Source organism: Camelina sativa, chromosome 11, assembly GCF_030686135.1.
Source record: "Camelina sativa cultivar CO46 ecotype springtype chromosome 11, ASM3068613v1".
NCBI classification, from domain to species: Eukaryota; Viridiplantae; Streptophyta; class Magnoliopsida; order Brassicales; family Brassicaceae; genus Camelina; species Camelina sativa.
The window spans coordinates 6,466,747-6,482,288 of record NC_141890.1 but is presented as its reverse complement, the minus strand read 5'-3'; the positions used below and the strand labels follow the sequence as shown (position 1 = coordinate 6,482,288).

The following is a 15,542-nucleotide window of genomic DNA, read 5'->3' as shown; positions in this document are numbered from 1 at the left end:
CATGCCCTTTTCTTTTCACACTTGGAAAGCTTTATGAATTTGGTTGGATACTGAAGAACAACTTTCACTCGCATTCTAAGAAGATTAGTTACCCAAGTCATCATATATGGCATCTGGCACAAAAGGAGTAACATGTACGGCAATAGCATCGCAACCGAGACCGATATCCTATTCAAGATCATGGACAGGCAAGTCAGTGATGTTATTCTGGCAAAGGCAAGATGGAAGAAATTTGAGAACCTACTGGGGACGTGGTTGCAATACTTATAACTAGCTCTTCTTTAAAATTGATTCTTCCTCAATTTTAATTTTTTTTGGCGAGAAACAATCTTTGTATCATGCTCTTGTAACTTTTACAAGTTTTTCAACTAATGAAAATTCACAGATTTGACAAAAAAAAAAAAAAAAAAGTTCTCTCTCTTTCTCTCTCTCCAGTATGTGAGCACCTCACGATTTTGAAAATTTGATGTAAAATAAATATAAATCGAGTGACCAATAAGTCCATCTAACAGCCAACCATTAAATAAATGAAGAAAAAATGGAGATAAACACACACGGTCTGAGTCGGTACATAAAAGCATAACGAGGTGTACTTGGTGGAATCAAGGACACGTGGATTGCCACTCTTAAGGACTCCTCACCACCAAAATACTTCCACGGCATCAAAAGAAAGAATTATAAAAATCGTGGAGCCCCGGAAAATCGAAAATTCTAAATTCAATGGCCTTCGCGAAGATCCAAACTTGCTGACAGAACAAAAAAGGACCGGCTCTGATTTGCTTTAATTTCACTATTATTCAACTGGTTTAACATAACCGAAAAAGTTAAAGACACGGTTTGAGTCGGTACAGAAAATATATTACGTGGTGGACTCTTCAAATCAACACGTTGTTGATCGCCACTCTTTATGCCTCTTCACCACCAAATTATAATACTTTTGTTAAAGCCTTAAAGTAGCATAGCGAAAGCATTATATATTGTGGCGAGAGAGCCCCTTTACAAATTCGAAAATCCTCTTCTTTCTTTGAAGCCTAATTTTGATTGACAACGTGGTGAACTGGTATTGGTTGAATATTTCAATTGGTATAACCAAACCGACATCGACATCTCTCGGTTTGTTTGGTTAGATTAAAAGGCGTGTAGAATCTTCCAAAAACGCCGCGTTGAGTAGTTTTTAGGGTTTCTTCTGCTGTGTGGCTACCCACTGAAGTCTCCAGTGTTTAGCTCCTTTGTGGCTCTGGTTTGCCCTAATTCTTTCCCTTTCTCTCCTCTTGTTTTTTTTTTTTTTTTTTCCCTCTTCTCCAAGGAATCTGGAAAGAAATAAAAAAAAATAATTAAACCTTTTTTTTCCTCTAAATCCTAAATAAAATCAGAAATTTTCCTATTAGCTTCAAATCGAAGCTTTTTGATTGAATCAAAACCTCTGCTTTACAACCCTCTCATTCTCGGGTTAAAATACAGAAGACGAATCTTAAACATGGTAGAGGCAGAGCGCCCGGAGAATATTTGGGTTGCTTCTGAAATGTCGTCGTCTTCGTCTCCGGCGGCTATAGAAAGCCGTGATTTTTCCATCATTGATTCGACTGATGGAATTAGAGATGATGTGAGAAGATTTGGTATAGCTTCTCCGCCTCAGTTGGACAAGGGTTCGTCGAAGAACGATCTAGGATTTACGGGAAGGGTTTTCTCGGCCGCCGGAGCTGCGGTTTTGTCCGCCGTTACTTTAAATCCTCTCGACGTTGTCAAGGTATGAGATATGTTTTTTCAGTTGGTTTATTGATTCGCCGCCGGGGAACTTTTTTTTTTTTACCGGCGAGGGATTTAAATGTTTTATACTGTGATTTGTTTATCAGACTCGATTGCAAGCTCAAGCCGCCGGGTTGTCTTACTCCCACCCACTCAGTAACTCCATTGGACGAATGGCATTTTTTGGACCAAACATGGTATGTGTCTGAATTCTCTGTTGCTGTTGTTGTTCTTGTAGGAGAGTTGTTTTGAAGGTTGATACTTTCTATATTTTCACTGCCCGGTTTTAGTAAAATCTTTTCGTTTTTGGGGTTTAGATGTTTGCAGACTTGAGATGTTCTCCTTCATGTTCACGGGCTGGTGTTCAAGGTACTGTTTCTATTTGCCCGCCGGATTGTTTTCAGTACAAAGGAACATTTGATGTCTTCACCAAGATCATACGACAGGTGAGCTTGTGGAACTCATTTTCTTTATATCTTGTTTAAAGTTTCGCAAAGATAAAAGAAGATGATATAGTTAGCTACATGAGGTGTTTGTTTGGGGTATGTGGCATGGTTTTTAGCTAGAATCTTGCTGTTTCTCTATATCCTAACTCAAGGACTGATGCAGGAGGGACTGTCACGACTCTGGAGAGGGACTAATGCTGGTCTTGCCGTAGCTGTGCCCATGGTATGCTCTTTTGTTTATAGTTGCGGGATTTGTTTGTTTGTTTGTTTGGATACACTATGGATTACTCAACTCTTAAGTTTTGCACAGGTTGGGATGTATCTACCATTCTATGATTTGTTTCGCAACCGGTTGGAAATATTATCTCGGGAGAAAGCTCCTGCTACGACATGGTGTGTGCCTGTTGTGGCAGGGTCCCTAGCGCGGTCCTTAGCTTGTACAGTGTGCTATCCAATTGACCTTGCAAGAACGCGTATGCAGGTATTGGCTTCTACTTCGTCTGTGTGTAGTCTTGTAACTCTAGACGTGTGTTATGCTTTTCGTCAGACGTGTGTTGTGCTTTTCGTCTGTGTGTACTCTTTCTATGAATGACTCGCGAGTAATATTCTATTTACTGTTATTTCTAATTAGGCATTCAAAGAAGCAAAAAGCGGTATGAAGCCTCCGGGAGTTCTTAAAACTCTAGTTGGTGTAGTCTCTGAAGTCAGGACAGCAAATAACTTCGAGAGTAGTTGTAAGTTACTTCTTCTTTCATCTCAAGCCACAGAAATGCCAAAATATTTGATATCTTGGAGTCATAATCTCTAGCGCATGTATAATCAAGTAGAGTTTTCCCTCTCTTAGGCATACCATTTAATTAGCAATCACAACCAAAGATGCATGCGTGTGGAGTGTGGACATTGAAGAGCCAGAGTTTTTGTTTTGTTTAGTCTTTAATATACATTTTTCCCTGTTACAGTGCACAACTATCGTGTTCTCTATAGAGGCTTGGGTGCACAGCTTGCCCGTGATGTTCCATTCTCAGCAATCTTGTGGGGGACCCTCGAGGCAGTAAGATTTTTGACATTTTCTAAACATTTTACAATTGCAGAGAGATGTTTGTAAGGCAGTTTAAGCCAAATTACATAACCCAGTTAAGTGAATTGGTTTGACCTTCCCCTTTGGTACAGATGAGAAGAAGGCTTCTGGGAGTTGTTGGCAATGATACAAATCTTCTTGGTGTTTTCGGTGCAAACTTTTCTACTGGTTTTGTAGCTGGAAGTATCGCTGCTGCTGCTACTTGTCCTCTTGACGTTGCAAGAACAAGAAGACAGATAGAGGTTTGTTTGCTTTCCATCGGGAAACTTGTCTAGTTACTTATTAAGACCCTACTTATGTTTGTCCCTGCCATTAATTCAGAAGGATCCTGGTAGGGCGTTGATAATGACGACGCGACAGACACTAGTAGAGGTTTGGAGGTATGTATATAGATATTTGAAAGATTCCATTTTTTATTTGTCAAAAGCTCTGTGTTTGTATTGAAATAAGACATAACAACAAATACATACACACAGGGATGGAGGGATGAGAGGACTGTTCATGGGAATGGGTCCACGAGTGGCGCGTGCAGGACCATCGGTAGGGATAGTGGTTTCCTTCTACGAGGTGGTCAAGTATGTTTTGCATCACCACGCTTCATCATGACCCAACAAAGTCACGAATCTCATACACATAACACATGAATGTGGATACGGCTTTAGGTTGTAGTTTGTTTTTCTTTAAATTAACAGAATAAGTTAAACAGGCTGAGTCCTCCAAGCCCTTGTTTCATATGAGCCGGAATTTTGTCCAGTTATTAATACCGGCTATTTAAAATGTTTAATCCGGTTTATGTCGGCTTGATCGTTCATCAGACTTAGGTTGGCTTAGTGTGATTAGTGGAAGACATAAGATGATGATAGCAACAATGCCCATTTGTGAAGAATATGATCTTTTACTAAGGAATGAGACTCTTTTTATTTTTTGGCAAGTCAAATGTGGTAAAAGTGTTCTAGATGTGTAATATGCAAACGAATACACGGCTCGTTTACTCAGTGTTGCAAGTGTTCTACATAAAATCACGCCATGTGTGCCTCCCGAGCTGGTTAAAGAATGGAGGTATGCTCACTGTATCTGGAACCATTTTTGCTGTAGTCACTTGTTGAGGAATTTCTGATAGACAATGTGTTTTGCCTCTTCAACTTCTTAAGAACTTCAGAACTTAACTTCTTAAGAACGATGTGCTAGAGGAATTCAAGGTGTCATGTTTATGAGCCCCAAACTGCAGGAAGTTCATGAATAAACAATACCAAGAAGAAGAAGAAAACGAAGAAGAAGCCAAGCAAAACTCTCTTTTTTTCCTACATATATATTTGCTCCATAAACAATAGATTTACACAGCTAGAAAGTAAAAAAAAAAAAAGTGATTTGACTCTTATTTAACTTCTTGTAAGACAAGGCAGCTTCATAATCTCTTGATTTCACGGAATAAGAAGGCTCTTTGGTGACTTCATCAATTTAATAATCCTATTTGTTGAATCATTTCTACATTGTTGAACTAAACTTAGAGTTCCTTGAACTCATATCTCAAATCTGTCGTTGTAATCCGTTTGATTGATCTTTTGAATCATCGATCTATATCTAAGCACGACAAGATTAACACATATATGGAGGTGTGCATATTCAATAAATGGGATTGCAATGATTAAATTTATTTTTAATAGGTAAAGAAACCTTACAAGAACATAATAGAAAATTTGTGAAAAGAAAAAAAACATAATAGAAAAATATTATGAATCCAACTTTATTTGAGGGATAAATATTTCTAGAGGGTCCAACTGTACAATAGTTTGGGCGTTTCTTTACCCTCTGCACGGTATATTCCTTCTTCTCTAGCATCCCAAAAAACATTTATACCATAACGAGCAATGATATATTTACCTTCATATGCCGTAAACGATGCATGAAATCTGAAATCAGGACCCTGCCACAAGTCACAACTAAATTTAGTTTTCAAATAACTATCACGAAAACTAAAATCATAGGTTTGTCCAGGGCTTAAGAAATGAACGCCTAGGTTGTCTTCGTCCGACACACAATGAATTTTGAGAATGTTTTGTGGACCAAGAGAATTTTTGAAATGTACAGTGTTTTTTTCCCAGATCGCGTTGCTCGATCCAAGACACAATGCAATGATAAGCAAAAAGCACAAGAAAGAATTCATTGTTTTGCTTGATCAAAGTATATGTGTGTGTGTGTGTGTTTTTTTGGCATTTAGGACTGATCTGTATCTGATAAGTAGAAGGTTCTGATTTATAGGAGGAGGTCATGTTCAGGCATTCAATTTTTCTTATGATTTTTGCATCTCATTAAGGCGTAATATTCTTAAACAAAATCTTTGTTTTGTTTTGGAAAGTTTGATAATAACTAATCTTTCAACTTTAATGATATGCATTTGTGACCGTGATCTCTGACATTGGAGGCTAATTTCAATAAATGACATTTAGAATCCGAACAATCGATAAGGTATGTGCACTCGATAATCCTTATTCATCCTTGATCTGCTGGTATCCGTCAATATATATTCAAGAACTTTCCATATATATATATATATCGTGTAATATGTTTTCTCACCAAGTAATATGTTTTCTCACCAAGTAATTAGCAGATTTTCCGTCTACGATGTCTTGTCCAACACACAACTAATCATGCGAATGTTATACGGACCAAGAGAACTTTTGAAATGTACTGTGTTATTTTCAAAATTTAATAAATAATATATTGCTAAAAGTTGAATTATAATTAAGATTTTGTTAACTCATTTTTGGATCAGAAATCGAATCCGAATTAAAAATCAGATATATATATATATATATCTATATATAAATAAGTAATAACTAATTAAAATCCGACATTTATGGTAATAAATTTGATTTATAACGAAAATACTAAAACTCACATTTATAATAATATATTCTATAGAATAATTTATATTTATCAAAAAGTTGCAGAATATCTTTTTAAATATATCTTTTTAGCTAAATCTAACGACAAAACTTCAAAGCCGCTTTTGGCGTGCTGAGTGCATAAGCACTTTGTGATATTTCTTGATGGAACTCTTCGGTGATTTCTGTAGACATTGTTGAATCATATTCTTCAGAGGAGTTCGACATGATATGAAGACGAAGAGAAACGAAGCAAATCGCTACGAGGAAGTCGAAGAAGAAGACGAAGAGAAACGAAACAAATCTAAAATATACTTTGTATGGAACACGTTAATTGGAACAGAGGTTTCGATTTTTCAAAATTGTAAAGAAAGAGGAAGTCTCTCCTAGAAACAAAGGCTTCACTTTACCAATTTTAAGATTTGATCCCTAGATTCGATATCAATTTTATTATTATTCTCTGATCATCTTGTTCGGGTTTTCAAAACTTGAAATCACCCACAAGTCGTTGAGGTTGGAAGACTTGGCGCTTTAGAAAATACGTTGAATAATGATTTAAGTTAAGAAGAAGAATAAGAAAAGAATAACTATCACATTAATCGACGGGAATCAAATAAAAAATTATTACTAATTCTGGAAAACGCTAAGTGGAAGGGAAGGTTTCGATTTTTCATAGCATAAAGAAAGAGGAAGACTTTTAGAGAAAAATAGACTTCACTTAAAATTTTCTAAGATTTGATAGAGTTCCAAATATTCGATATCAATTGTTTATTATTATTTATAAAAAAAATTCACAATCAGATTGTGATTGTTTCGTGGAAGGGGATTTGTAAAAAATTGGATGTTTTTTTTTTGTTTCATCTTATTATTTTTGTCACAAGCAAAAAAAGAAAAGACAAATTTCAAAAATGTTACCAAGTGTAAAAATTGCATAAACTTTGCTTAAGAATTGCTTAAATTTTTCTTAAGAATTGCTAAATATTTTTTCTCCATATTATTTATAAGTTTAAGTATGAATAAATAATAACTAACTTTATTTGGGTATAAAATTTGAATATCTATAAAATTTAAGGGACTAATTTGTAACTTATAATTTATTGAAAAATGAATTAAAAGTCTTTATACATAGACACAAAAATGGAGATCTCTATTTTGGGAAAGGTTTTTTTATCTACAATGGAGTCTACATATAGAAATGGTTATAGGTTGGAGATGGTCTGTTCATGTTTTTGATGATTTACTTAAGGGACTAATTTGTAATGTATAATTTAATAAAAATATGAATCAAAAAGTCTCTAAACATGGACACAAAAATGGAGATCTCTATTTTCAAACATAAATCACCTTATTTTAATAACATGGATACAAAAAGAAAAAAAGTATGGACTAAAACATATATTTTTTTTTGAATCGACACAGTTTTAAAACGTGTAACTAGTACAGTAAAATATAGGTATAATAGGATTAACCGTTTTATGTACCTCGTGTTGGGGGCTACGGTTAACCGTGCCCGTTTCAGGTTTTGCCCGATGACCCAAAGCGGTTATGTTTTGCACTGGTATAGTACATGCGGGGCAGTTCACCTTGCTGACGTGAGCCTCGTATGTTGTCCATTCAGTTTTTGTCCCAGTTCCAATCGCTCTAGGAATCTCTAACGGCGACTTCTGTAACAAAAAAAAGTTTAAAATTTTTAGTAACACCAAATTAAATTATAAATGATAATCAACACATACTACAATAAATAAAATAAATTATCTAAAAACGTAATAAACAAACCTGTATTGTGTGATTTTTTAGAAGAGGATGGGTAAAAGCTGGTTGGTCATGTATGCCGATGCAATAATGGACCTCATCTGAAGCCTGTAAAATTAAATTTCAAAAATATAAAACATATTAGTATATTTTTATCAGCAAAAAAAAAGAAGAAGATATATAAAAAAAACTATTATCAGATGTTTTTGATGATATTTTTGATGATTTAATTTAAACCTGCTAAAAAAAAGGGCTCATAAAGAGAGCACCTAATCAAATCTAATAATCTTAGAACTTAATTTTTCGAGAAATTGTCTAGCCCCATAATTTCATTATCTTTTTTTTTTTTTTTTAATGTAATGTTAAACTATATTCAAAAAAGAAAGCTCTTGTACAACTAGTGCATCAGTGTTTTAAAAGTTGAAAAACAAAGGATACAAAAATCAACTTCTAGATTCTAGCCATATGAGTAATGTATTGTCGTCGATCCCTCATGAGACCTATCGCCAGAACTTGATCCCTGATCTGTTGATCGATTTGCTGAATAAGGGAAGAAGCAGGAGATGGTTGCTCGCCATGCTTCCTCCGATTCCTCTCATGCCACAGTGCATAAATCGTCACCTGTAAAACAGAGCGGGCTAGATAACAAACCCTTCCATCTTGCCATTTGGTACATGCTGCAGTGATAATGAAATTATCACGTCAACGCTTCTTTAGCATTATCGAATTCGTAAAGTCAATCAATCAAAGGAAAAATTAGAAAATATATAATAAAGGACTAAATTGATCGATGAACCCTTTGAAGAAATTATGAAATATTGCCCCTCTCATTAGATCTTCTTAGATATGAATACTATTATGATTTCCTGAATTGTAACCCTACGACGTGTAAAAACATTATTCATATTGTCCAGATTTAGTTAGCGATGAATTTTTAAGTCTTCGTTTGTCGAAACATAAAGTCTGTTTTCCCACGTAAGAGTTCTTTGACGATGTCATCGACTTTTCCCCGACACTGACCTATTTCGTAGTATTTTCTAATAGATTTCTTCTACATGTCTTTTATTAGTCCTCCTTTTTGATATAACCCGACAAAATAACATTTAAGAAACAAAAAGGCGGCTTTTATTAGTCAACATTAAAATAGGAGACTTCTAAATACCTTCTTTGATGCACAAATAAACTAGAACATTATTACATTACATGAATGAGGCCCCGAAAAGAGTTAGAAGATAGATGAGACAAAAAGAAGTAGGAAAAAAATAGTAACGCATCTCAATCAGTAACAAGTTAAAACAGTTTAACTTGATTAATCATGATGTTCTGAATTTGAACTTTTGGTAGCGACATAAAATGCTGCAAACCACTAATGTTCGATAAAGATTTGCATCCATTACGCGCAACCATATAGCTAGTGAACACATTCTCTTATTTGATTTTATTCATGTTGAAATCTGACAACAATATACTATGCTGGATAAGAAAAGAGAACAAAAATAATAATGTCTAACCTTGCATTTAAAATTGGTATATAAACCAAACAAAACACTAAGCTTTATAATTAGTATGTCAAACCTTTTTATGTGGCCACTTTGTAAATGAAGATTTTTTTTTTCAGAATAGAAACACCTGGCCGATGAATTTAACTGTTATAGTTTACAAAACAAAAAGTGACTAATTAGTCATCGTCCATGTCTACGAAAAGTAAAAATTCTTTTCCTATATATACTTTCTGAAATATTTTTTGGTGGCTATGGTTTCGTTGACCATACGTTGAAGTATTCTCACATTTTCTTCAAAAGAAAGGGACTTGTAGAATTATATCTCGAATATAATTGTAATAAAACTAGGCGGTAGACAATACCCAAACGAGCTAATTAACGTATTAGCCATTTTTTGTTTGTTGTATATATATTAACTATTAGGCACAAAAATAATGTGGTGACCAAATGTATATACCGTATGAGTTCAAACATAGTAATGATATATGGTACAAGACAACATGTGGAGAGGCGCCTGGGATTATTATTTCTTACACTAGTGCAACAATTCGTACTCATTCAACTCCCTTACCTAGTAAGTTGTAACATAATTATCTCATATGGTTTGGGACATAATTATTCGTACCTTTTGCTCCTCCCTTGTGATGATGTTTGGCCTTTGTTATGATTTGGTTGTTAGGAATATATGAGTTAAAAAGAAAATTAGGTGTTGGATTTAAATATCTTAAGGACATAAATCATGTATTTACCCCGGAAATAGGAATTAAGGTTGGGTTAATTTACAAGAAAATATTGGAAGTTCGGAACAAATATGATTTTTTAAACAGATTTATAGGATCTGAAAATCAATATTTTCAAAGGTTTAAACAAATTCAGTTATTGAGTAAAACAGAAATACGTAAAATCCGGCCAAGTATTTCGTATCTATATATGGAATTGGAAGCCATTCTCGTTGGATTCTCATTGCAATTGAACACTAATTTCACTTAAAGGACATTTTGCCCTTTTTGTCTATATGAAAGTATATAGCAAAACCAGAAAGTGACGAATTATTCAAAAAATCTAATTGATTTGATTGAGAATCAGTCAACGATGAATATGTTTTTAAAATCAAATTTTAGTAAAAAATATATTTTAGTCAAAGACTCATTCATAGGAATTTTTTTATCTGAAAAGGATAGTTTCTAATTTGATTTATTTCTGTAAATAGTAGTATTATTTACCGCCAGCGTCAGAACACGAAACCCACACTTTTTAATAAGCGATATAGGAAAAGGCAAAAGGAGCACCGACTGACTTAGACCTGACCCAAAAGCCACTTGCTCCACCGGTCACTAGCGTGATTTGCGCCTCCTCGTGTGGTCTCGCCAAAGAGAATTTTAGTTTCGCTTTTTATAATCAACTCGTTTATACAAGATAAAAAAACACAATAATAACACCATAAACACGTTCGTGCAACCCAAAGAAATGAAATTGACAAGAACAACAAATTTACTAATTAATTAATTACTACTTACTTTTCCCGGATACTTCTCCAAAACTGTTTTACAAGCCGACGACAAACATTAAATTACTTCTCAACAAAATCATTAAACACTAGGAAAGTAAAAAACAAAAACGAAATCTTATCAAAACATCAGACAAAATTTGACTCACACGGGAGATATTTGCAACCGAACCGGAGTTTGGTTCTGGGGGGAAATAATAATATCACACAAGTAAAAGATCGGATATCAAAGAATCATCAAGATCGTTGAACATTGAACCAATCTCTTTGATATCGGAAGAGCAGTTTTCTCCTGTGTTGTAGTTGCTATCAAACAAGACGAGATCGTTGAAGAAACCATTATGTGATGATTGATGAATAGGAGACATAGGTTGGTCGAAGATGGAGATGTCTGGTAGTGACTCATTGAAGTAGTTGTCGAGAAATGGAATGTCCAATGGAAACGAGTCATCAGTATTAGTGTTATTATTACCTTGTCCAAGATGCCAGCTTATTGGTTCTTGTTCTGGTTCAAGAAACTCTTGTTTAACCGGTTTGACATGGTCATTGAGTGCCTCCTCGGAGACATATGTTTGGTAGTTGAGAACTGATGTCGGAGACGATAGATGTTGAGAGTCGTCCACTGATTCTGATGTCGAAACCGATATGTTGCTCTCCGGTTCCGGTTCCGGTTCAGGTGGTACGGCGAAGTTGGTTAGAGCAGCGGGGCCACGGAGTTTGATAGCTGCGTTGTCGTAGACGATGGCAGCTTCCTCGGCCGTAGAAAAAGTACCGAGCCAGATTCTCCGGCGTTGCTCCGGGTCACGAATCTCCGCCGCCCATTTTCCCCAAGGTCGCTGTCTGACGCCGCGGTACTTCTTCTGGGTTTGAACAGGAGGAGGAGGAGGATCAACGGGGAGCCTTTTCCGGTCCTTGGTCTGAGAAGCGGAGACGTCGCCGGAAGAGGAAGAGGGGGAGGAGCTAGGCTCGACTCTGATCTCGTTGATGAGTCTCTTGACACGTCTCCTAGGGAAGAGAAACTCCTCGTCGTCGCTTGATGAGTCAGTGGCGTCACGATCAATGAGACAAACACGAACCAACCTGGAGGACGACGAGTCACGAGCAGCACCATCACTCATCTTATTCTTCTTCTCCACGGAAGACTTTTTAGTGTACTTTCTGATGACAGTCTTGTGCTCTGTGTACTTGACTGGTCTAAAATCCATATACTCATCCATCATCACCACCACTCGTTTCTTCACCTTATTCCTTTTCTCTTCTTTAAAAAAAAAAAAATAGATTCGAAAGAAAAGAAAAAGAAACAGAGATTCTTCTGGTGAAAAAAATCTTTGAGAGAGATTTGTATAGAGAAAGAGAGAATGAGAGAGAGTTAAGTTTAAAGTGAAGAAGATTCAGAAGTCACTGTTAAATCCTACTTTATAGGATCTTTCGGGCTTTAGCCATAATTGGTAAAATATATTAATCATAAAAAGAAATATATATTTTAAAAATTATTAGCCTTTTAATTTTCTTATATCTCCTTTTTTTTTTTTGACAATAATTCGTATATCTCTTCGAATAGATTTTTTAATTTTAAAAGAGGGGATGTATGTTTTAATTGTGAAGATTCAAAATACTAGTATCTTTTAAAAAAAAACTGATTCAAAATACTTTGGGAAAATGTAAAAAAAAAATGATTCAAAAACTTTGGAAAATATGTTTTCACGTAAAAATATTGGGTCAATATATTTGAAACTACGTAAAAATATTCTAAAAATATATCATTTTGTTAAATTATACTCTCTTTCTTTCATAAAAAATGTTATTCTACTGTTTGTCATATACTCATATACATATTAAAAAATAATCTCTTTGCACTTTGCACTTTAATAATACATTAAGTTTATTTTTATTTCTTAATTAATAAACTAACATAATAGGGTTAAATTTGATAGTATTTGCTTAGTAAAATTCGTATTGAAAATAGAAAACAACAAATTTATGAAATACAGAAATAATACATTTAAAATGAAATTTTTGTGAAACAAAAAAAGTACTAATCACTAGTATTTGATATCAGTTTATGAAAATAACACTAATAGTGTAAAATTTAAGACGTTTGATTTTTTTTTGTGAAACGGAAATATAGCTGTTATCTATCTGTTTGTTTCTTTTTTCTTTTTGGGAGGTTTTAAACATTCTCAAAATCGTCACTTCTCCCATTGATATGATAATATTAGCCACATATTCTTTGATTCACTCAGATTTTTCCCCATACGGGACGCCGCATTCATATAAACAAATCATATATTGACACGTATTTTGTTTGAGATATACTTTTGATGTCCGCGCGTGGCTTCTAGTCTCTTTGATATACGTTATCACGTGACCCCAAGATACCCGGTCCCCGCTTTTTTTTTTTTTTTTTTTTTTTTTTATAACTGCTTTCATATTTTTTTGGTTGAAAAAAAATATCTTTTATTTTAATATTATATTTGTTTACTTAAAGACAAATTTTTACTAAACATTTTCAAAAAAATACTATTAAAAAATAATATAGCATGACTTTCACATAGGTTTGACCGACATATGTATGTAGGAGCGACTTGTTTGAGCTGTTTCGTGCAATTGCATTCATTTCTTATGAACAACCAACCTGTCACGTGATATGTTTTCCTTAAAGTGCTTATTCAACAGTAAACAAAAAAATACTACTATTTGTGTAAATACTATATATTCATTTCCCAAATGAGTATTGAGTATTAGTATACGTTTAATTCCAAGTTTCCAACTACTGCAAAATAAAGGGAATCACAATCTTATTTTCCGGTTGAGAAAATATACAATATTTGTTTCTGTTAATATATGATTTTTTTAAGGACAGCATAGTAACCAAATTATTCAGTAAAATCTTGTTAATTTATACAAATGATAACTAACGTGGCGGCCAACATATATAGGCTTTGGCGCTTATTTTTATTTGTTTCCGTTTCAAGGCTTTTGTCCTTAACAATTTATTTATTGTTAAACGTTCAATGATGAATAAAAAGCGATATTTAAAGGGTTTTTGATATAATATAACTGTGTAAAATGAATTAATATTTATGTGTTGTAAACATTTTATACATCTGAGAAACGTTTTTTTTCTTCCTCTCTTTACATTGAGATTGTTAATTTTTGGTTTTAATGACTGCTTTTTGATACAGACGTTATTCATAGCTGAAGTATATATAATCTGGAGATGTCCATACTAAATTTATTTTACTAACTTGTCCTGGTCTGAGTCTGAAAAGTCCAATTTTGTTGAAATAAAACCCCCCAAATAGTGTTTTAATTTTGTAAATTAAAGTTGTGTCGATATATATGTCATCTCAAACCCGAGTTCTGATTTAGTTTAGGGTTGGCATGGCAAAGCTCAATATGAAACCAAAACAAGAAAAACGAGCGAATATTTGTTTGTTACGTTAGTCTGACGAGGAGCACAATAAGGCTGACTAAAAACAATCCAAAACATGATTGAGGTGGCATGAAATCCTGTGTGATCAGATTTGACCATTAACCTTAATAAATCAAGCATTAATATTAAACGTCTCACAACAAGAACAGAGCATAAGTTTTTTTTTTTTTTTGAACAGAGCAATAGTTTTCAGTACTAATTCACACCTCTACGTCATTGTAATGTTTCAATCGTTAATCTTTGTAGCTAAATGAAATTTATGTATATTTAATTAGTACAATTTGTCATTGGTTTTCATCAAAACATACTGATCATAACTTCCACAAATAATGTTTTGTATATAATTAAATACAAACCGAGAGCGAAGACAACCAAAAAATAAGGTGTGTGAGAGAAGGCGAGAACGATTTGATTCTGGAGATCCAAAGTGGGAAGGACGAGAGAGAGAGAGAGAGAGAAAGACATGGAGAATCCTTTGGATTGACAAAAGACAAACCCCGAGGTTTAGTGCAGTGTTCTTGGCCACTGTCCTCCATTGAGCCAAGTGACCAATCCACGTATATATATTATATATGCGTCCATATATACTATATAAACCATATTGTAATACGTACATGTGTATTACTTAAAAACGACAATTAAGTGGGTACATTGAAATTTAGACAAACTGAATCTTTTGATTGGACTAGGCTTGACCACGTTTTTCTTTTTATTTCGGAATTAATCGTTATAATCAGTAAATATTTACTTCTATAGCGTTAAAACCTACAAAAACGAATGTCCAAATTTTTGACTTCCCTCCATCCTTAGTATTTGTTCAGGTCGGGCATGATGTCGCTTGTAAAAAGTTTAGTATAGGAACACATGCAATTTCCATATCAAGTAGCAAACGAAAATCCAAAATCGAAAATTAAATTCTTCCTAATGATTAGTAACAACAATTGAATCAAATTATTGTGTAGGAGAATCAGTCCATCCTCTCCATGGTGAAACAGATGATATAATCCGCTATATGATGTCATGAATACTTTCTATTTTGGAGCGACAACAACTTCCAACCATTGACAATAAGACTTCAATGACTACGTACAGTGTTGAAGTGATATATCCAACCCAATTAAAAAAATCCTTTGGTTCACCATTAATCGGTGACACGTGATGATAAAACTTTAAAAAGATTGCGCGAAAGA

General features: G+C 34.2%; 2 protein-coding genes and 1 pseudogene across 2 annotated transcripts; 1 reads left to right on the top strand and 2 right to left on the bottom strand.

Moving 5' to 3' along the window:
- The first annotated feature begins 939 nt into the window (after nt 1–939).
- LOC104722119 (mitochondrial carrier protein MTM1) lies at nt 940–4,201 on the top strand. Its single transcript, XM_010440227.3, has 10 exons — nt 940–1,747; nt 1,854–1,943; nt 2,064–2,192; nt 2,356–2,415; nt 2,503–2,673; nt 2,824–2,926; nt 3,152–3,243; nt 3,363–3,512; nt 3,592–3,650; nt 3,747–4,201. The coding sequence occupies exons 1-10, from the start codon at nt 1,478–1,480 to the stop codon at nt 3,874–3,876; spliced, it is 1,254 nt and encodes a 417-aa protein (XP_010438529.1). The 5' UTR covers nt 940–1,477; the 3' UTR covers nt 3,877–4,201.
- Nucleotides 4,202–5,014: 813 nt separating this feature from the next.
- Nucleotides 5,015–5,463, bottom strand: LOC104727708 (S-protein homolog 9 pseudogene; annotated as a pseudogene).
- Nucleotides 5,464–10,882: 5,419 nt separating this feature from the next.
- Nucleotides 10,883–12,323, bottom strand: LOC104722117 (ethylene-responsive transcription factor CRF4-like). The gene has a single exon (XM_010440226.3). It carries the CDS (start codon nt 12,134–12,136, stop codon nt 11,120–11,122), a length of 1,017 nt encoding a protein of 338 aa, XP_010438528.1. The 5' UTR covers nt 12,137–12,323; the 3' UTR covers nt 10,883–11,119.
- Between the last annotated feature and the right edge of the window lie 3,219 nt (nt 12,324–15,542).